Source organism: Corylus avellana, chromosome 10, assembly GCF_965113065.1.
Source record: "Corylus avellana chromosome 10, dhCorAvel1.hap1.2, whole genome shotgun sequence".
Classification (NCBI taxonomy): domain Eukaryota; kingdom Viridiplantae; phylum Streptophyta; class Magnoliopsida; order Fagales; family Betulaceae; genus Corylus; species Corylus avellana.
Genome location: NC_142499.1, coordinates 18,256,143 through 18,278,571, shown reverse-complemented (window position 1 = coordinate 18,278,571; position 22,429 = coordinate 18,256,143). Strand labels below are relative to the sequence as shown.

Here is a 22,429-nt window from a genome sequence, read left to right as displayed (position 1 = left end):
GAGGATTTTGTGTTTTTCTTGGGCCCAACCTTATCACTTGGAGGAGCCATAAACAACATATTGTGGCTTGATTTACACTGAGGCCGAATACCGCACGGTTACTAATGCTACTACTTAATTGATATGGCTTTAATCACTCCTCCGTGAACTTGGCTTCTTTCTTCCTATGGCCCCTACCCATTGGTGTGACAATCTCACCACTAATCTTACGTACTAAACATATTGAAATAAATTATAATTTTGTTCAAGATGAAGCGGCAAATCGTACACTTCAGGTTCATTTCATTTCAAGTCAGGATCAAGTAGCGGATATCCTCACCAAGCTTCTCGTTCTCATCTCTTACAAGCTCATGTCCATGTGTTCCAAGCTCAACATACAATCCTTACCTTTGAGCTTTTGAGGGGCCTATTGAGATACCAGACAAACATCAACCTTCAACGACCAACTCAATCAAACAAATCAAGTTTCATATAAATGAAGAAAACGACAACAGTTCTCAACTATACGAAGATAGGTTCACCAAACCCTGTGACACAAGCTAGTTGACATAGACACAAACACTTGTAACTACATTTTCTCGTACTGTAAATATCACTATAATTGAACTTCACTGCAATATATAAGAGTAAACAAACAACAAGCCATGTCATTGTCGTTTCTAGCTGTAATTGCACCAGCTAATATTATTTATCAGTATAGCTTTAGCAGAAAACAATATTTTAAGATTAAAGTGGACAAAGAGATAATGCTAAGATTCTTTAGCTAATCTTATATTGATTATATTTCTAGAGTCATGGATGCTATAATGTCACCCATAACCGAGTGTATATATATATACCACTCACTCGAGTCACTCCCCCTCATCACCTCATCCTCCAAAGTTTATGTGGTGTGGTCTTTCGTAGCATTTAACGCATAAAAATTAACTTTTTGATTTTGGGAACCATGCAACATAATTTTTGAGAGATGGAAGGTGATGGAGTGATGATCAATAGAATTATTCGAATAATCAATCACATAAAGAGGATAGAAGATTTTTTATTTTTTTATTTTTTTACAATCCCCTACCAAGTTGTGAGTAACAATGTTTTGGGCCCAATTTAGGGATTCAATTTCCTTGATTCACACTATTTAATGAAAATTGTACCAATAAAATGGATGGGAGGGGGCAGGTGTTGAAGGGCAGGTCTATTCAAGGCAGAATTCTATATTGAAGACTAGCATCTCAATGAAGACAATGAGGAGACCATTCATATGTTAGAAGTTGTATAGTTAGATAGGAGATGAAAAGTTGTAATTTCTCATTAGTCATTATTGATGTAGTAGTTGTAAAATTGTATAATCTTACAATTGTATAATCATTATATATATATATATATATATATATATATATATATAAAAGAATCCCTCAACATTTAAAAAGAAAAATATTCAAATCAGTTCGAACTTTTACTCTGTCATTTACCTCTACTTTCAATTAAATATTTTACATATTGAGTATCACTTATTAAAAATGAGTTTAAACGCACGAGAGAGTGTTAAAATAATGATTAAGTGAAAAGGGTCCATGTTGTCACGGGCTATGTAATTTGTTCGGATATAGGTTGATTATTAAGCCAAAATTGGTGAGCTATTTATTTATTTTTGTATGTATTCATTTTTCTTGGTCATGGCCGGAACTTTTGTTTGAAACGCAAACTTTTTGTACTGTTGGATTGGATGGGTTGGCAAGAAAAGAGGAAGAGAACAAAAGATGAATTTTTGGGAGCTAATATTAGCGTAACGGCAATGGAATAACAAATGAGCCCCACATTCCCATTTACCAGCAAAAACCCAAACACCATGAATAATGAAGCATTAAGAACAAAAAAAATCAACGGGTATGGAGTTGCGGGGCACCATCAAATGTCAAATGGGCCCGGCAATAATGTGAACTTGTTCTATACGGTGGATAGCCGCGGGGATGGAACGAGCCAGATTCTCTCCAGTTCAAATAAAGTTAATGAACAAAAAATTAAGTTATTATTATTTTACCTTTTTTTTTTTTTTTATAACAATTATGTCTTTTTCAAAGAATCGATTCCTTTTCTGTTCATTTGAATCGAGAGGATATGATTTCAAGATGAAGAGGTTGTATTTCACTTGAAAGTATCAATTGTTTTTTTTTTTTCCAAGTACATAGACTGAACAAAAAATTATAGCATCAAAGGGCTTGGCAACCCAAACAAAAATGAAGAAATTCGTGAGCCTAACTCATTTTATAAAACCATTTCAATAAGAGAGAGTTGCTCATTTCTTATAAACATGCTCAAAATCTTGTCTACAGGCAATGTGAGATAATTCCTCAACACCCTCCCTCGCGTGCATGTCAGTATTTTTTTTTATCCTTACCACGGGGTAAGTAATGTAGGCTTCATTAGTCCTGATAACATGAAATTTGTAATGATATAGAAAGATAAATTAAATGCGAAAATAATAAAATAAATAACATAAAGATTTTACATAGTTCGGTCAATGACCTACGCCCACAGGATAAAGTGCAAAGCTCACAAGTGAGGAGAAGTGTTAAAATAATGATTAAATGATCAAATTTACCTCTTTGTATCAGTTTAAACTTTTGGGATAACTTGTAGTTTAACATGGTATCAGAGTCAAACGTCTTGAGTTCGAACTTTGACTCCATTAAATCACTCCCTCATTTACCTATTAAAAGAGAGTTTGAGTCCACACGTGAAGGGGTGAGGAAGAGTGTTAAAATAAATGATTAAATGATTAAATTTACATCTTTCTATCCTCTTGAACCCATAACAAACTATGAGAAAACAACAAACTAAAAAAATATAAAAAATAAAATACAATAAACAGCGAAGGATGGAGGGGGATAAATAAAACCGTGTCTGGTTTTTATTGAGACCATAGCTTGTATGGGCAAATATGGGGAGTCCTGAAAATATAATAATAAAATATAGATATCCTATACTTTGAACCATTATTAAATTTCTTCGTGGTTTAATTTTATTAATATGTTTTGTTTCCTACTCGATCTTTGAGCCGTTGTCAGATACATTTTATTAATATGGATTTCATCAATTTCTTTAACGAAACTTATAAAATCATATTTTTGTGATTTTGTATATATTTCTAATATATATTTTGTGAGCAAATGAGGAGAATAAAGCCAAGCAGCATTTAACCTCATTTCACGCTCCACTACCGACTACCCGTGCTCACACGTGGGTCATTAATTATATGTGGTGTCGTTTTGGCTAGGAAACATTCAGATCTAGATCCGTTTCATACTCATTGTTTGACTAGATTTTATTATGCAGTAGGGTATTATCATATTGCTATAAAAATGACGTCTTTTTATTATTATTATTATTATTATTATTTTAATTTTACTCTTTAAATAACCGTTAGCAGTTATTAGCCAGTTAGCGGATGTGGTTAGTAGATTTTAATACCGCCTAGGCGGTTAGTGGATTGAGTAATGATAGAAGGAGGACTGGAGTCATCCCAAATGTGATGTAACATTTAAAATCACCAATAGATCAAAATTCAATAATGATCATCTAAAATTCAATAGTGATTTTCAATGCCACATCACATTTGAGATGACTCTAGGAGGACTCTAATCCTCCTTATATCATTATTCTAGTGGATTTTACTACAGCCTAGGCGGTTACGATTACCGATTTTAGCCAGTAACCACTAACTATAACTGCATTTTCACCCTATCTCTAAGGGTATTCGGTTCATTAGTTGTTTTATTGTTGTGTGGGTAGGACTCTTAGTGTCAATTAAGTTTTAGTGTTAATAAGAATAGATTTAATTATGTTTAAGTAGTTGAGTTATAGTCCACGTTGAATTTTGTTTCTTGTGTGACTCTTTTATTATATTTTGTTATTTAAGTACTATATATATATATATATATATATATATGGAATAATAATCTATAAGTAAATATTCAAACTATGTGTTTGTAAAAGTTAGAAGCAACTCTAATTGCTCATTTAAAGTTCTTTGAAAATCCTATCATATCTATCATTCGCGGTAACACTCTTCAAATTCTTGAAAAGCTGGCTAGAAATTAAAGTAAATATGAGTGTCTTCAACAACAGTCACAACAGCTATGAGACGCTACAATCAGTTATGTTGGCATCATTCCCCTATTCGATGAGGATTCCTCTCAGAGCAGTGGAAATGACATGCTTTAAATTTTTGTGAAGGAAATTAATTTTTGTTAGTTTGTTATGTATTTGTTTTCTGTAATTTTCTTATTATACCTGTTTCATCTCATCAAAAAGAAAAAAAGAAAAAAGAAAAACACTTCTTAGCAAAAGTTCGCAAATCCAATAGAGCTAGTATGAGTAAACATATAAGAGCACAAACAACAATTTCTCTTAGTTTTTTCTTAAATTTAAGGAATTATATCAATTTTTTTCTTTCCTATTCAAATAAACTCTACAATGGACATAAATTTTCTCTGAACTGAGTTGAACCAGTCTAATAAATCTCTAAATGTCCTATAACATGTGGAGACACATATTTTCTTTAATATATTAAAGGGGAAACTTAACTTTAGTCCCCCTGAACTTCCACCCAATTTTACAAATCCTCCATGAACTTCTAAATCTCCCATGAACTTTGAATTGCTTTCAATTAGGACCCTTCTGTCAATTTTAGCCGTTAAAATTACAAAAAAAAGACCAAAACATCCATGATTTTCATTTTTTAAAAAAATAAAAAAACGTTTTCGAAGTTGAAATTTTATATAAAAGTCAGGAGTATAAACGTCACGTAATGTTTAAAATCTGACGGAGAGGTCCACATTGAGAGAAATTCAAAATTCAGGAGTCCAAAATGAGAAATTTAAAAGTTCAGGCGGGGTTTGTACAATCGGGTGAAAATTCAGGAGGTCCCCTATATTAAAACAAAGCAAACTGTTTATGTAATCTCATAGCTTGCACCACCATTGCCTACTGTCTGTAAGGCTACACCGTAGATGGTCCAATAGGGCCTCCTATTCCTCCATTGCAAAAAAAAAAATTTCCTTAATTTCCCTGAGAAAAAAATTGTTGAGAGTGAGACCCGAGAAGTGGCTGTGATGTTTAGAGAAAGAAAAATTGTTTGTGGCAGTACTGTCAGTGAACCAAGGATCATCCGTAGTAGATGGATTTGAGTGAGCTACCATGACTGCCTGATGAGTAAGAAGGTGGCACCCTTGATTGGCATGATCCATTTTATGGAAGCATTCCGGTGCTTTATGACTCAACTTCCCTCATATTTGGCATGTGGACTTAGGAGCAGGAAAAGTGTTTTGGTTCTGGTTAGACTTTAGGGTAGGTCTGCGTGAGGAGAAAGGACTTGGGAGCTGGAAAATTATAAGGAGTCTAATTATATTCTCCAGTAATTTTTAGGATAACTCCACAAATGTCCTCTGAACTTTTACGTGTATTGAGAAAATTCTCTAAACTTCAAAAAAAAAAAAAATTCACCCATCAAACTTCTAATTTGGTGCAATCTACCCCTCCGTTAGGATTTGGCATTAAATCTTAACGGAGGCTATGAAAAATAAAATACCCACAACTTTTCGTTTTTTTTAATGTGAAATTAAGGGTAAGTTTCGGAATTTTATAAAAGTTGAAGGAGTATAAAGGTCATTTTACCCATTTTAACGTCCGTTTAACTCCAAAATCTAATGGAGTGGGGTAGATTGCATCAAATTAAAAGTTTGATTGGTGCAATATTAATTGAGAGTTTTTAAAAGTTGTAGGTCTTCTCAAAAAGCATGAAAGTTAAGGGAGCCTTTGTAAAATTTCTCCTAATTTTTATTATTTATTTGACAAGAGAGTTGAGAGAAGTTGCAAATTTAAAATGATCCTAAATTTAGGTCTCAAATTTATAAAATCAAAATTTGAAAAATTTAAAATCAAAATCACCCTTACCACGGGGTTCATATCATAAAATAAAATCTGGGCCAAGAGTAACGGTAACTTTCCCTTGATCATTAAGGAGAAATTTGGACGGGCACGATTTAGAACAATATCCACTAAGCCAATCAAGTCTTTACTTTTAAAAATTTGAGTAAATTGGTTTAACCACATTAAGTAGTTAGGACCCCTCCAATTTGAGTATAGTTTGAAGGTGCCCAATATTTGGTAGTATGAATTGGGCAGAGGAGCTTGATGAGGAAGTCATATATAGAAGGATCGAAAAAATCAATCAGATATGTGAGCAATAAGCTCTGATACCATGAAAGTGTTTTAGTTTATAGACAAAGTCAATGTTTAATACATCTACAAAAAACACGCACACCACCATATACGACAGGTGTGAGTTAATGTGAAATTACAAAATGAGAAATTAAAGATTGGAATGGTTACACAGATAACTCAACATATATTGATCGATCTTATAGAATGAATTTCCCATTGTAGTAGGATCTAGGATGTATATTACTTTCTTGAAATAGATGGTACTTTCTTAGCTTTACATGCTATTATTTTAATAATAGCATATATGTTGTACTTTAATCAACGGTTAAGATTGAATCTTACTTATTTTTAAAAGCTTTTAATAGGAGAGAGAAAATGAAAAGAGATTTTGAGATATTCAATCTTGACCATTGATTAAACTACAGCATACATACATGTAAGCTGGATTCATTATCGTTTGATTCGTTTCACAATTAATAAGATCTATTGTAGCACTATTTACGGTACTGTTTGCAATTCACGATACTATTCAAAACACTATCCATGATACTATTCACAACATTATTCACAAAAATTGTAAAGTTGGCTAATGTTATAGAGCTATCATTAACAGCCGACACCATAGCTCAGCAATAGTTGTTGTCAGAGACAGACGCTTTCACAGATGGGGGTGGGCCATGGCCACCCCTTGTTTTGTAATTTTTTATTAAATATGCTTTTAAAATTGCATTTGAGACAAAATTTTTTAGCTTGGCCTCGAGCTCAAAAGAAAGTAGTCCAACAAATTTTTGTTTGGCTTGGACCCATAAAAACTAGGGGTGTAAAAAAAAAAACGGGTACCAACCGGGAAACCAATTGGAAAAAAGGGGTAACTGGGTACCCGGTTCCAGTTTCGGTTTTTAGCAGCCGGTTATAACCGGGTAACCGGGTATATATATAAAATAATATATTTTTTATTTTTATTTTTTTTATGGCATTTTTAAACATTGAATTTTTATGATATTTGTAAACATTGGATTTTAAGGGCATTTGTAAACAAGGAAGTTTTAGGATATTATTAAACGCAGGATTTTTATTTTTTTTAGGCCCAAAAAGCAGTGATTTTTTTAGGATTTTTTAGGGAATTTTTAGTGTTTTTTTTTAGTTTTTTGAACAATCACAACAAAACCCAACTTATTGACCCATGTAGCCCTTTTCCCCTCTTTCTATTAAAAAAAAAAAAAAAAACCCAACTTATTGGGACAAAGATGCTAATTGTTTTTTTTAAAAAATGGGCACAAAATTGTTAAATTAATCACAAAAATTAGACCCAATACCTCAAATAAACCCATACATTAGGCTCAATACTTAAAATAAGCTCAAAATGATTAGAAAAAAAAAATGGGTTACTTGGTCCGGATAATCGGGTACCAACTGGAATTGGCCGGTTATTATATAACCGGGTAACCGGTTCCGGTTCCGGTTTTCCGAAATAAAAAAACCGGGTACCCCAATTTTGGCCAATAACCGGAAATTTGGATCGGATTGACACCCCTAATAAAAATCGGTCCATAATTTTTAAGAATGCATTGGGCCTCTCAAACCTAAATAAAATGCTTCTTTTTTTTTTCTTTTTCTTTTTCTTTTTTCTTGTTTCCCTCTAGTTGCCTACACAACTTTCAATCATAGATGATTTTAGGGATTTAAGAGAACATCAAGTTCCATTTTAATACATGATTGAATTGAAAATTGAAATATTTTAAGAAAAAATTATTTTTTATCTCTTATTTTGCTTATATTTTCTTAACACTAAATAGATACTAATTTTATTTTTTTATATGTTGATTTAATATTTAATATTAATATATTTATCATTCATTTTTTTGGCCCCTCCTATTTTAATATAGTTATCATTTATACTTTAGCCATGTCAATTCCATCCTAGTTGTTGTACGTCATGCCTACTGTTATGGTTCGTTTTAAAAAAAAAAAAAAAAAAAGAAAAAAGAAAAAAAGAAAAAATCTTGTATATAGAGTGTAATTATGTTTTAATGTAATTTTTATTATTTATCTGACAAGATTTTGGGTGAAGTTGCAAATTTAAAATGATCCTAAATTTATGTCTCAAATTTATAAAATCAAAAATTGAAATTTTAATATCTAAATCACCCTTAGCATGGGGTTCCTATCATATTATTATTTTCTTCTCATGCACTGATGCACATTGGCAAGAGCCTGTAGTAGAAGGGTGGAGTGGAGCCGCAGGCCCGCAGGGCAGCCTTAGTAGAATAAAAGAGTAAACGAAGACGCTACGGCAGTTTCACGGGCCGTTGGTTCATGTGGGCCCATATTTGTGCCTTGGAAACTGGTACATCAGCAAACGATGATTTTATTAATTATTAGGGCTGTAAAATGCAAGGTGAGGGGACCCCACTGTCACGTGGACATTGTGCCTTAGTGGCCACGTAAGAAACAAACAAGGGCTGCTTATGGAATCTCCTCTAATCCCCTCTCCTCCAATCATCTCCTTCGTCCCACGTGGGACTTTGGGCCCCACAATCCTACTGACATCATATCATCTGCCCTTTATTTATTATTTTATTTTATTTTTTAAAACTATCTGTTTTAACCTACCCAGCCTTCTTTATAAATTCAACCATTTGCCTTTCCTTCTCGATCATATTCTCTCTCTTATTTTGTTGTCTTATCATCAACTTTCCTTCTATCTCCTATAACTTTTGCTGGAAATCTAGTTGTTTCCATTTGTTGGCTCTCCCATATATAGGAGCTTCTACACCATACGATCAATCATGGAAGACTCATCAGCTTCATACATACGCATGGTAAGTTTCTGTTGATCATCAATCCTTCTCCATCTCTCTGATTCAAATTTCAATTCCATCAAGATTAACCATGATCACTTGATGCAGGTGCACCATCTGATCGAGGAGTGCATCATATTCAACATGAGCAAGGAAGAGTGCATGGAGGCCCTCTCCAAGCATGCAAATATCAAACCTGTCATCACTTCAACAGGTAAGAGCTAGCTTTTAAGTCATAGGCCGAACCATGTAAAAAAAATTTTGTGATTATTTTAAAAATATTACAGTGTGGAAGGAGTTGGAGAAGGAGAACAAGGAGTTTTTCGAGGCGTACACACAGAGCAGGGAAGTGAAGGCAGCTACGGAAATGGGAACAAGGCAGAGGATTCCCAAGATGCTTTCGGATTCTTCCAAAAGAGAATCCAACGACTAGTTGCATTCGTGCGAACAGCGTTGGGCCAAGGCCAGCTTGTTGTTGTGTAATGAGATTGGCAACCGAAGGATACGGACTGAATAAGAAGAAAGAATCGAGACAAGGAAATAATTAAAGAAGCTCAAATAAACGTCGTCGTCGTGGTGTATTTGAAATATAATATCTGTGTGTGTTTTTTTATGCGACTAACTAATTAATGTTCAAAAATGGTGAACAGTAGTTGGGAAACGTGACGGTCCGTGGCAACAGCATGTGGCCGTCGGGTGGCATAGGGTAATTTAGAGTCGCAACACGTGGCGACGCCCTGCTGTATTCCATTGCATGCGACTTGCGTGCCTCGGGCACTCGATTGTAATTTTAAATTTTGCCATCATCTCTTTATTTTTTTTTTGGTTTTTGATTGCGTTATTTTTGGTTTTTCCTTGAGATGGATTTCGGGTGGACCATTTTTGAAGGTTGTCCACATCACGCTCTTTTCGGTTTTGGTCGATGTGGGACGGTGACATTAACGGTGTGTGGTACGTACGTCTGAATTATCAACGTGTGGGGGGCTGCGACGCTGTAAGAGCACTATCAGTACTTTTTTGATGTTTTATAACCCGAAGGAACACCAAGGAAATCAAAAGTGTTCAGAGAGAATATAAAATAAATAAATAAATAAAAATAGGAGAAACTAAAAAAAATCTCCCTAAACTTTCGCTTAGCTTGACACTATTTTTTGACGCTATTTTAAAGTTTAAAAAACTCTTAATTAAGGATATCGAGTTCGTATATTCTAATAGAGATTTTAATTTTTTTCAATTAAGTATTCCGTTATGACTTTTCGTTAAATTTTGTCAAAATATATATATATTTTTAAATGTAAAGATGTTTTCTTAAAAAAAATAAATAAATAAACAGTTGAATCTTTGCATATTTTTTATAATTAAAAAATTTTGACCATATTTAATGCAGAATTCTAACGGAATGCTGTAATCGAAAGAAATCGAAGCTTAATATTTTTAATTGAGAATTTTTGTAACTTTTAAAGGTATTTTCAAAACACAAGAGTATTGTCAAGTTTATATAAATAGAGAAAAAATAATAATTTAATTCAAAGAAAATCTAACTGCTAGTGCTCTAGGCCTAAGTGACCTAACCCTTTGTTGTTCAATGTTTATATAATTATATGGCTCTGTCTCCGTCTGTTTTTGTCAAATAAAAAAGAATGAAGGGGAAACATGAAAAATGTGTGGGCTGCGAGGCTTTAAGCTTCCTTATGGTTTTCTCTCATCTCTTTTTGCCAATTTAAAGTAGGGGTGTCAAAAATTACCGGGGAACCGGAACCGGAACCGGAAAACCGGGAAACCGGGGTCCCGGTTTGAAAAATCTAAAAACCGGGTACCCCGGTTCCGGTACCGGTTTTTGGTACCCGGTTTTTACCGGGAATACCGGAACCGGGTTTCCATTTTATTTAATAATATTTATATATTATTATATTTATATATTAATATATATATTATATATATTAATATTTTTTACACTTAGGTTTAAGTTTAGGGTATTTTAAAAAATTAAATTTTTATTTCTAAGGCCCAAATAGGCAAAAACAATGATTTTTTAGGATTTTTGGACTTTTTAAGGTTTATTTTTTAATTATTTGAAACAATCACAACAAAGCCCATTTAATTTAGACAAAGAAACTAATAGATTTTTAAAAAAATGGGCCAACTTATGAAAAAAAAAAAAAAAGGCTTACTTTAGGCCCAATACTTAAAATAAGCCCAAAAATCAATTTTTTTAAAAAACCGGTTACCGGACCGGGTAATACCGGTTCCGGTTCCGGTTTCTCAAAATTGAGAACCGGGGTACCCCGGTTCCGGTTCCGATTTTGGCCAAAAACCGGGAAACCGGACCGGGTTGACACCCCTAATTTAAAGAAAAAGTCATAGCTCAATCGCCTGTGAATCACGCCTCATAAAACAGAGGCCATTAGTTCGAATTTATCTTCCTCCTTATTCCTTTGTGTGGGCATTTAAATAATAATAATAATAATAAATAAATAAATGAAAAATCTATTTAAAATAACTAGTCAAATCATCACTTTTCTATTTTTGCATAAATAGAGAGAGAGGCGTTTGGGTAGAAAGAGGGAAAAAGAAAAGAAAAGAGGAGTGAGAAATGCTAAACAAAGAGTGAGAGGGAGAGAGAAAATCATAAAAAAAAAATAAATAAAAAAAGGGAAAATTACACTTTGATGAGGCGGAAATGGTTAACGGATATGCCACATTGAAAAATTATGACAATTTGATTGGGTGCATAGCAATTTTTGAAACATTGGATGTTAAATTAAAATTGGCCTGCAACTTTGAGGGGTAAAGTATAATTTTTTCTAAAAAAATTTATGCATTCATGTATGGTGTTTCTTGGGTAAACATCGTAAATGAAATGCAAAATACTTTTTCTTCATAATAATGACAATTTTTTTTCTTTAAAAAAAAAAAAAAAGCAAAAAAAAAAAGGGATCATATAGGATGTTATTAATTCAGTATTTATTATTATTATTATTATTATTATTATTATTAAATGACCACATAAGAAAAAAGTTAGGTCAAAATTGTATTTCTAAGTTGTGTCTCCATCATTCTTGTGAATTTAATGGGGTGTTTGGTTCCTAAAAGATTACCTCGGTTGGTTGCACTTAAATCCCTGTTGTCTTTTTCCGAGAATGTGGGTTTCATTTTGGAGAGGTGGGAATTCGTTTAGAATGTTTTCTTTCTTTTAATTGATAAGAATGATCACATCCATATTCTTTTATTAATAAAACAATAAACGTTTTTGACTTTTTGATTCTATTATTTGGTTTTCTTTTTCTGATTGGATATTTTTATGATTATACAAGAAAATTTAGACAATGCGATAAGTTTACTATGATTATATTTTTTTTGGAAAAAATTCACTTAGAACATTATTAGCGGTCTCACCAAAATAACTAAAAATCTTGATTAAATATCGAATTGATTCGACCCATGACAAAAAGGAAAAATAAAAAGGCAAGTGTTAAATTCAGAGCAAAATATGTGCAAAGAATTTTTAAGCCCACTTCACAGTACTCACAAGAACTGAAGAACATGCTTTTTTATGTTTTTGGTCATCCCACATCGACGGTCTAAGTTGGGCCCAGTTAATAATGTTGGATACATTGGGCTTTTTTGAAATTGGCCCAAAGCAGCATTGGATAATTGTATCTTATCCAAAAATTGTCCCCATTAAGCCACCCTGAACACCCACAAGGGCCAAACGATTTTTTTTTTTTTTCTTTTTTCGGGTTTGTCCCTTGGCCACCCATTATTATTTTATTATTTTATTTTATATATTTTTTTAAGATGAAATAATATTTTATTGTTATTTTTTATTAGTGAACATGTCTCATTTATGGCTCTAAATTTTTTTTTTAAAATCATAACTATAAACGGGATATTCTCCAGTTCATTTCCTATTCCCTACACAGTACTCACAAGAACGGAAGAACATGCTTTTTTGGTAATCCCACATCGAAGGTCTATGTTGGGCCCAGTTAATAAAGTTGGATGCATTGGGCTTTTTTGAAATTGGCCCAAAGCAGCATTGGATAATTGCATCTTATCCAAAAATTGTCCTCTTGACTATTCATGTCATTTATTATATTTTTATCACATAATTAATTCACAACATAAATGTGACAGTTTCAAATAATTTTTAGACTTTTTTTTTTTGTAATAATATTTGATCAAATAGTTGGTTGAAATTATTGTGTCGACAACATTGTATGATAAAAACGCAGTTTCTAGCATTATTCTTCATCAATAATTGCAAAAGTGCATAACCCTTTGCTCATATAATCATAGTGCAATATTAATTTGCCTTCTTTATGTGGCAATTCGTTTTTCTTTTAAATTGCCCTTATAGGTGTTAAAGTTCAATGGTAATTGAAAGATGATTGCGAGAATAATGTGTAACGTGCTCTTTTTTTTTATTATAAATTCCTTACAGCCTAGTTCAAGTGTCACTCACCATATTAACCGCTGATCAATTAAATTTATTTGTCAATTTTTATTACTTATTGTTTTCGCTTATATTATGCAGTGTAGCACTCATGTGACTATCGCGTGAATTTAAAAGAGCATCTCCAACAGTGCTCTTCAATTTTTACCTATCCAAAAAGTAACATTCTTTACTCTACTTATTTTTTCACTACACGCTCTAAAAGACTATTTTATTATATATATATATATATATATATATATATATATATATATATATATTATTTTATTTCCTAACTATTATATTTTCAAGAGTTTGGAACAAAATAAAACAGGAAGCTCAATGCAACAACAGAGACCAACACAACTATTTTTGGCTTGTGTGAAATTTGTATGTTCATGAATTTGAACAGAATGAATCAATATCCACATTTACTCACCATTTCTTTAGGTTTCTCAGTAACCAAACGCATTTCTAAGAAATGAATCCTCCTCTTTGTAAGTCGTTGTTATTTGATTCGTAGAAAGGGACAGGGCCTCTTGAATAATAGTTGTCGTTATCAATTGGAATTTTAAAAAACGACCAGTCGTGGGGACTCAAATAAACGACTGTCGTCTATGTAGAACCACAATTATTTGAGCGGATGCATCGAATTATGAGAAAACGGCATATTCTGAGGGCCAGGGGTTTTGAATCAAAACCCACGCCCTTCTATCACAGACTGAGGGTTTTAGGCTCTCTCGCTCTCTTCTCTCAAAATGGAGTCCCTTGGCAGACTGAGCTACCGTCACCAACCCCTTCACCTCTCACTCAATCACCACCGTCCGTCATTCTCACGGCCCATTTCTTCAATCTCTTTGAAGACCCCACCATCTTCATCATCGCAATCGTCCATCAAAGCCTCATCCTCGTCGACCCCACATCACCAAACCCTCCGAAGCCCTACACCCCAGCTCTCCCAAACCCTAAACCCCCTCATTAGAACCACTTGTGCCACCATAGCCGCCGCCGCTGCGTTCTTCTTCATGCGGTTCCACCACAAACCGGCCATCGCCGCCCCGACCGCTCCGCCCACAGTGGAGTCCACCAGGGAATCGACGGCCATGGATTCTTCGCCGGAAGAAACGGAGAGGATCATAGAAGAGCAATTGAGCCACGACCCCAACGACATCGAAGCTCTACGATCCCTCATGGAGGTCCGAATCAAGGCCCGGAATTTCAGAGAAGCGATCCTGGTCCTGGACCGTCTGATCGAGCTCGAACCCGAAGAGAACGAATGGCCATTGTTGAAAGCCAACGTCCATAGCTACATTGGAGAGCAGGAACTGGCGAGAAATGAGTTCGAGGAAATTCTGAAGAAAGACCCGTTTCGCGTCGAGGCCTATCACGGCCTCGTGATGGTGTCGTCCGAAAATTCGGATGAGAATTCTGTGGAGGACGTTTCGAAGAGAGTTGAGCAGGCAATGAAGAAGTGCGAGAAGCTGGGAAGGAAGTCAGATGTGAGGGATTTCAAGCTCTTGGTGGCGCAGATTAAGGTTGTGGAAGGGAATTATCTCGAGGCTTTGAAGGTTTATCAGCAGCTTGAGAAGGAGGAGCCGAGGGATTTTAGGCCGTATTTGTGTCAGGGAATTTTGTACACTCTGCTGGGTAAGAAAGACGAGGCCGAGAAACATTTTGACAAGTTTCGGAGGCTCGTGCCGAAGAATCACCCATACAAGGAGTTTTTCGATGATAATATGTTTGCGACGAAGATTTTCTCACAGAAAGTGGAAAGGGAGAGAGCGAGTTCCAGGCGCTGAGGGAAATGGCCAATTGTCAATTGGTTTTCCAGTGAGTGTTTCTTTTTCTTTTTTTCTTGTCTCCTCTACTTTTTGTTTTCTTTTTGGGCTAATGTTTAGGTGGTGATTTTTTTTTTTTTTTTGCTGGGGGATTGTAGGCAAGTAGGTGTAACAATATGGAAATTAATCATTGGCTCGGTGGAATTTAATATTTAGTTGAATTGCTATCTGTGTCTAATTTTGTTAGTAGATGGTAACAAGATGGATATACTAGCAATTTTGATGCGGGAATGGTAACGTTGCCATTTTGGTTTTCTTCTTATAGCATTAAGTTGCTTCTATTGGTTTAATATGTAGTAGCTAATTGGAGCGTTTTGAATGTTCGATGGAAACTGAGGTTACCTGTGTTCTGAATAGTTTAATAGTAGCCTGATTGGTAATAAGGAATTCTACCATAGGTCTCCGGTATACAATTTTACGTCACTTCGATAGTCAGGCATGGTAAAGGTTGTTCCTTGCATAGGGTAATCGATTTAATGTTCTAAATTTATATCCTTTTTTTCATCTAGAGTCTCTAACTGGTGGATTTTGTCTTTTGTCCTTGAAATTGAATGATGAATGACTGATCAGTAATATTCTGGGGCTTTGCCCTGATCTGAGTCCCCACATGTTCACTCTTCTTGAGAAACTGCAGTTTGTTGTGTGGTAAACGATAGAAGCTAATGTTGTAGCTTGTCGGACTGTTACTCAAATACTGCATCATTATATTGAATGGTTATGAATGGAAAACAGCATATATAATTTAGGATCTGGAACGTGTTTCATTAGGTGTAACTGAATAAGCGACTTACTTCTGGAGGAATGGGTTTAAAATATGTCTTTGAAAATGGAATGAAGAAAAGCATAAGAAAATAGAGTTATAGGTGTTTGTGTTAGTTTTGGTGCATGATGAGTTGCTGTAACTACTCTTGCTCTACATATTTGAATGGTTCTGCGACTGGATATCCATTTCCTCATCCTCAGCCAGGTTCCAAAAAAATCCATAGTTACTTAATGTTCGTGATAAGTCTTTTGGGAGCATGTCAATGTCCATATTATCCATCCACTGCTAGTCAGCCTTTCTTGTATTTATCTGGCTATCCACAATGCAGATAAATACATATTCCAATGTGGTTTAATATATTTGAAAATGGAACAATGCATTTTAATCAGGATGACATAGCCGCATGTCAGCGTTTAATATAGCACCAATGTGGTTGCTTCAGATCTGCAACTGTAAGTTTTCTGTTGCAAGATACTGTATCACTAGAATGTCAGTGCCCGTAAGATAAGATGGGTGGAACCATTTCAATTGACAGATTGGCTGGTTGAGGGCAAATCCTTCACCAGTGGTAAATGAGTAGGTTGAAGCATAGGTTCTTGGCATTTCCATGTTTTAATTTGTGTGCACCCTACATTGCAGTGTGCATGTGCATTGCTTATAAGCGAATTACCGTTGGATCGCCATGATTAAAGTACGTTGTTGCAGTTAATAAAGATTTGATTTTTGGTTGGTTATGTATATCTGTCTGTAAAGTGCATATATACATGCAAACCCATATATCTGTATGTAATTTATGCACACTTAGATGCGTACAGACTAAGGACAAATACAAGCAAAGGCTAGGGGGTGTGATCGCCCCTTATATGTGTTGGGTATTTTGACTCCACTCCCTTTATTCTGGCGTGAAAAACATTCTGGGTCTTTCCTTGATATGAACCAGATATATTGACCTTGCTTTTGCTCCTAAGGTCCATGACATGAGGACCTTTAGTTTGATGCTAAAAGTTTCTGATGGTGATAGTCTTTGGTTTCTGCAATGTCTGCATGGCATAGATGGAGAAATATTCTAAATTGTTTTCCGTATTTTTAATGGTTCCAATGGAAAATGTCAGCTTCCAGCTTCCAAATTCGCTAGAAAATCTATCTAGCTTCCTAAGAATGGATCCAGCTTCTTTTCTATTGGACCAAGAACTTCCCCCAAATCTCAGGTCATCCATGTCGGCATTGTTGAGCAAGCAAACCTACTACTGAACCTAATGAATTAAAGTAAAGTGAAAGTGTTAGTTGGTCTTTGTTTTTTTTTTTGATAGGTAATATCAATTCTTAAATAAGCGCAAGGGGCGCAACCCATGTACACAGGTAGTAGAAAGTGGATTCAATACAATTATTTTTGCTGTTTATTTAAAAATGATTTCCCATATCTCAGTAATGAGGTCTGCTGATTCTGCACTGGGAAGAGGGGTGAGGCTTTGCAGAAGCCCTGCCTGCCCTTCTCAATTTTGAGGGATCCCTCATATTTAGGATTCCTGGCTTCCTAGACATGTAATAGATAGCTAGGAGCAAGAATAGGGTCAATAGTTTCTGCCATTGCAGGTCCTCCTTCCAACGAGATGACCCTTTCTTTTTCCTTTTTTTTTTTTGGGATTAAATCCTAAAATAGCTTTTGTGGTTTTCATGTTTATCAAAACACTCCTTGAGTCTTAGAAAATGATAAAATTGGTCTTTAGGCTATCTGAGTTTATACGATTAGTGCAACTTGGGATCTAAGGGGTGATACTCCCTAAGACCATAAGCCTCAACCACTAGGCCAACCCCTTGGGGCCACACCCCCTGGTGTAAAAAGCCAGCGATTCACCCTAATCCATGCACAGGTTTGAGGTTTACTCTGTAGGGGTGGGTCCGAAGAGCCCTCCCTTATCAAGGTTCCTCGTCAAGATTAGTGCTTAATCGGCTTGCCATTGTTAAATCTAACGGCAAGTTGAAGGATCTTTGGAGTCTCAACTTTGTGTCTGATTGTCTGGTCTTATTTGGTGGTGCTTACAAAGGAGTCGGTGTTTTCTGAATGATATCTAGTGAATTGTGTGAGACAGCTAATGAATATGTTATAGAGACTCAAGCTTCAATTTATTGACAAAAGAGACTCAAGCTTCAATTTATTGACAAAAGAACCACAATATTCTGTTTCTAATGAAGTGTGATGAATATTCTATATATCCAAAGTCCTTTTAAAATGTAAGGACCCACAAAAGCGGGAGAGGATGGGTTGCAGGGACCCCCACCCCTAAAGATGTGCTCACGAGGGGGCCGCCCCACCTCTGCGGTGGTTACTAGGGTTGGGAAGTCCCGCGTGACCCACCCCCAGGTGGGAGAGGATGGGTCGGGGGACTTTCTCACCCCCCTCCCCCTAGTGCGGGTCAAAGTGGACTACCCTACCAACGCCCCCTTTTCTTCTTATTATTATTTTTATTATTTTTTTAAAGGGGATATGCTTATATGGCAGAGATATACATGTGACAACATTTTATCGGTCTTACTTGGTTTTTTATAGATATGGCAAACGGGCCGTCATATTTAATAAACTCAGAAAGTCCAAGCACAACATTATCACTTTCTAATACCTAAAGAGTATTTTGATAAACATAAAAACCACAAGGGCCATTTTTTAGATTTAACTCCTATTTGTTTTTGGTGGTTTTATTTGTTCACCGTGGCATGAAATCATGAAGCTGGAATAACTCAGAAAGAGAGTGGCACCAGCTGTTGAGAGTGTCTGTTGTCTTTGTTGAGGAACACTTGGATTGGCCCCCTTCACCTGACCTAGAATGCAAAAAGAAGTCTTTGCTATTAGGAGGCCTCTAATCAGCTAAATGTGCACGATACATTCATTCTGAACCAGTTCATGTGTTTTCCAATCATTTCTGCTGGGCTTTTGAATAAACCCACGGTAGAGGTTGTACTGGCCTGGTGAGGTTCTGTCTTCTGGGTAACGTCTAAGTCGTCCGACTAGCTAGCTGTTTTGGTTCTTGAAAATCCTGTGAGGATTAAATACGTAAATATGTGCATACACATTAGTACATATATATACTGCAGCGCAGTTGAGTTGAGTTGAACTGTATGCAAATAAATGTGTACAAATTTGTTGGTGTAATGTATGATACCTTGCGAATGCATATATGTTGAAGCATTCTGAACTTTTTGAAATCTCTCTCTTACAGAGCATCTCTTGTTCCTGCTGTCATTTTTAATCTTACTAGATGCAGCTGTTTGGATCTGAAATAATCTAGCTTAGTTCCATTGCTGATGCTCACACTAGGTCGGCTGCATAACAACCCTTAATCTGATGCTACAAAGTTTCTTGCAGTTTAAGTCTCAATAATCTACTAATTACTGCTTAGATTACAATCACAGCATGTACAGAGAAATCTCAGACAAAGTTATCTTTCTATTTTAATCAGATTTCATGGGATATGTGTGGTTATATCATTGTCCTTTTTTCTCTTTTGTGGTATATTTATTCTGCGGGGTTTGTGGTTATTGGTGTTTATTAGGTGAGGAAGCTGGTAAGAAAGCTCTTGGGAAGACTTGAAACTTAGTCCTATCCAATGTACAACTTTTGAGCCCTACCACCTTAATGATGGCATGCTAAGATGGTTTTCCACCTTATCAATTCCATTCTATCATCACTTTTTCCCCCCTAATGCACCATAATTTAGCTTGAGAATGTCTTCTGGGTGCTTTCCATCTTGGTTATTTAAACTGAATACAAAAGTTCAGATTGCCTTTCGTTTGACAATGCTTTTTTAGAAGGTGTATTTTGCTTTTTGGTTGTAATATGACATAAAGGTAAAAATAGTTTTGAGTATTTTGTATTTTGTATTTTGGGTTGTTCCTTAAAAAGGATTGTCAAACCGGATAATGGTCATACACTAAATTTGAAAAGAGATTGATATGTATGCATCAGAGTATCAACAGCCTATTTGACATATATCACTCTTTTACCATATTATCATTTGATTGGGCAACATTCAGCTACCTTCTTATTTATTTTGTTTTTTTATAATATACACATCCCGCAGACTGAGCCTCTATTTGTAAAAGAAGCTTAACATGGCCTACTTGGCCTTAAACTGCAACGGAAGATTGGGATTAATATAGCCTACTCTGGGTACATTGCTATTTGCTTGTGCTGTGAAAATATGCCAGTGATGTTCTTAACCCCACCACCAAAAAAAATTAAAAAAAAAAACCCAAAAACCGAAAAAAAAAGAAGACAAACAAACATAGTCTGATGCTTTTTTGTTTGTTTTTGAGCTACATATGGTATGGAGTCCTATGGACATGGTGGTGTTAGAGGATTTATGACCCATTTTTGAAATAGATTAGGGTAAGTAATGTTTGTTTTTATTTTTTTATTCAGTAACTCTAGAGTTCTTATAGAAGTCCCTAGGGACCACACTTCATTAAGCGGAGGTCATTAGTTCGAATCTTCTCTCTTTCCTCTTGTGTGGACATGTCAAAATAAAAAATAAAAAAAACCCCTTACAAGCTGTAGGAATAATTAAGAAGAATATCCTTGATTTTTTACATGTTAAAGGAAATATACTTACCTAATAAATAAGATTATAGTGGAGGACTGAAGTCTTCCTTGTATTTTTTAAATATGATACGGTTTTTAAAATTCTGATTCAAAATTTAATAATAATTATCTAAAATTCAATAATAATTTTAGAAATTATCTCACATTTAAGAGGAAAACAAACATCATAGTAAAAAATTGGTGATGATAGGTGGCTTGGTGTTAGTAATAAAAGGGCACACTCCTCATGTCACCTGGTGTAAATGGAAAACATCAAATGGAGATACTGTTGAGGATTCTTCGTTTCAAATATTATTGGTGCATGTCTCCCCCTCGAGTAGCATTGTCCGCAATATTAGGTCTTCTTCTTTCTCTTTTTTTTTTTTTTTTTTCACCTTTTGATTGATTTTTCTGTCCAAAGATTCTCTTTTTTGGGCTCTGGTTCTGACGCCAGTCAAACACCCGCACTTGACGGAGATTCTCCGCCTACTGGAGGAGGGGAGTGTCCTGGTTTTGTTTAGATGCAGGAGACATGGGTCCGAAAGCAATCCCCCTATTATAAACATGAAGATATTCATTAAAAATCAAAGAAATTAGACTAAAAGGAAACCCCGTGTCCATGTTGATACAAACATATTGAAATCTTAGGTGCATTTATTTGTTAAAAGGTCTTCTGTTTTCTCTTATCAAAATAAAAATATCAACATACGATCTAAACACAAGATACTTTTTGTTGATGCAATTTTTGCTACGATTTGGCCAGTGATGAGCTACTTGCAAAATGGAAAGAGCGTCAAAAGATTCGCCGGATGGGAGACTGGGGAAACTTCGATTCTTAAGTTAGCATTCTTATTTAGAATGATAATATAGCAATGAGCTATGGTTTTTTTTAAAGGAATTCAGTCCCGTTTATCTGATGCCTTGTGTCCCTTTTATAGGGTTTTATGTAGCCGCTTTCCGTATTGATGCTCCATGTTTATATGGTGGGTGAGATTATTTGGAGTATGTGAGATATTTGAGACCCAAAATCTTAGAATGTGCATCCTTCTTATGAGAGATTGTGATGGATGCAATTATTATCCATTCTCATGTTTAATGTAGTTGAAGAGATGGTATCTCACATGATGATATGAATCCTATAAATATTGGGATTTGTATTCCTTATTTAAGCATCGGAGTCTTCTTAGTCTCCGTACCAGTGAATCCTTTGACACTCTTATTATTTTACAGGTAACTCATCACCGGTCAAGCCGTACCAAAAGCTACATCAACACTTAAAAATACAAAAGCAGTTTTTACATTTATGCATCGTTAGAATACTTTCTAAATAAATTTTTTTTAAAAAAAATACATTCCAAAACACACTAACAAAACATAATAGATTTAATTGCCCATTAGAGGTTTAAGATGAGTGATTTACGTCAATATTTTTCTCATATTTTTCTCATCTCATCATATAAATTCAATATATCAATAATTAGATTTGTAGATTCATGTGAATCCCACACAAATTCAATGGTAAATTTATACATTTACTATATCATTTCTCGAGATCTAACGTCTCTTCATTCATATTTATAATTTAAAATTAGTGTATTTATCTTTATCGGTATATAAAAATGCAATTAATTTTTGAAACGGAGACATCCTATTCAACAAGGCACACGCTCTCGTGCCTGATGCAATTAATTCCCGTTTCCAAAATTGTTAAGATTTATGAGAGGGTTGTTTGTAAAGTAAAGAGAAGCAAGCAGTGTGGACAACGGCAGTTTGCATTATTATTATTGCTTCTGATTT

The 22,429-nt window shown here is 34.9% G+C and overlaps 2 protein-coding genes across 4 annotated transcripts; both read left to right on the top strand.

Annotated features, from left to right (window-relative positions):
• The first annotated feature begins 8,875 nt into the window (after positions 1–8,875).
• LOC132161972 (uncharacterized) lies at positions 8,876–9,844 on the top strand. The gene is made up of 3 exons (XM_059572201.2): positions 8,876–9,041; positions 9,129–9,234; positions 9,308–9,844. Exons 1-3 carry the CDS (start codon positions 9,009–9,011, stop codon positions 9,451–9,453), a joined length of 285 nt encoding a protein of 94 aa, XP_059428184.2. The 5' UTR covers positions 8,876–9,008; the 3' UTR covers positions 9,454–9,844.
• Positions 9,845–14,139: 4,295 nt separating this feature from the next.
• On the top strand, positions 14,140–21,948 carry LOC132162520 (protein SLOW GREEN 1, chloroplastic). Of its 3 annotated transcripts, none has more exons than XM_059572751.2 (2): positions 14,140–15,285; positions 21,863–21,948. In XM_059572751.2, the coding sequence occupies exon 1, from the start codon at positions 14,214–14,216 to the stop codon at positions 15,252–15,254; it is 1,041 nt and encodes a 346-aa protein (XP_059428734.1). In that variant the 5' UTR covers positions 14,140–14,213; the 3' UTR covers positions 15,255–15,285; positions 21,863–21,948. The 3 variants fall into 3 exon arrangements, with proteins under 3 accessions (XP_059428734.1, XP_059428735.1, XP_059428733.1); XM_059572752.2 differs by lacking the exon at positions 21,863–21,948 and adding an exon at positions 21,396–21,484; XM_059572750.2 differs by lacking the exon at positions 21,863–21,948 and adding an exon at positions 19,605–20,041.
• The last annotated feature ends 481 nt before the right edge of the window (positions 21,949–22,429 follow it).

Coding starts and splice junctions, on each gene's coding strand:
- LOC132161972 (XM_059572201.2), top strand. CDS start 9,009: ATGGAAGACTCATCAGCTTCATACATACGCATG. Junction 9,042..9,128: donor CAGCTTCATACATACGCATG/GTAAGTTTCTGT, acceptor CACTTGATGCAG/GTGCACCATCTGATCGAGGA. Junction 9,235..9,307: donor ACCTGTCATCACTTCAACAG/GTAAGAGCTAGC, acceptor AAAATATTACAG/TGTGGAAGGAGTTGGAGAAG.
- LOC132162520 (XM_059572751.2), top strand. CDS start 14,214: ATGGAGTCCCTTGGCAGACTGAGCTACCGTCACCAACCCCTTCACCTC.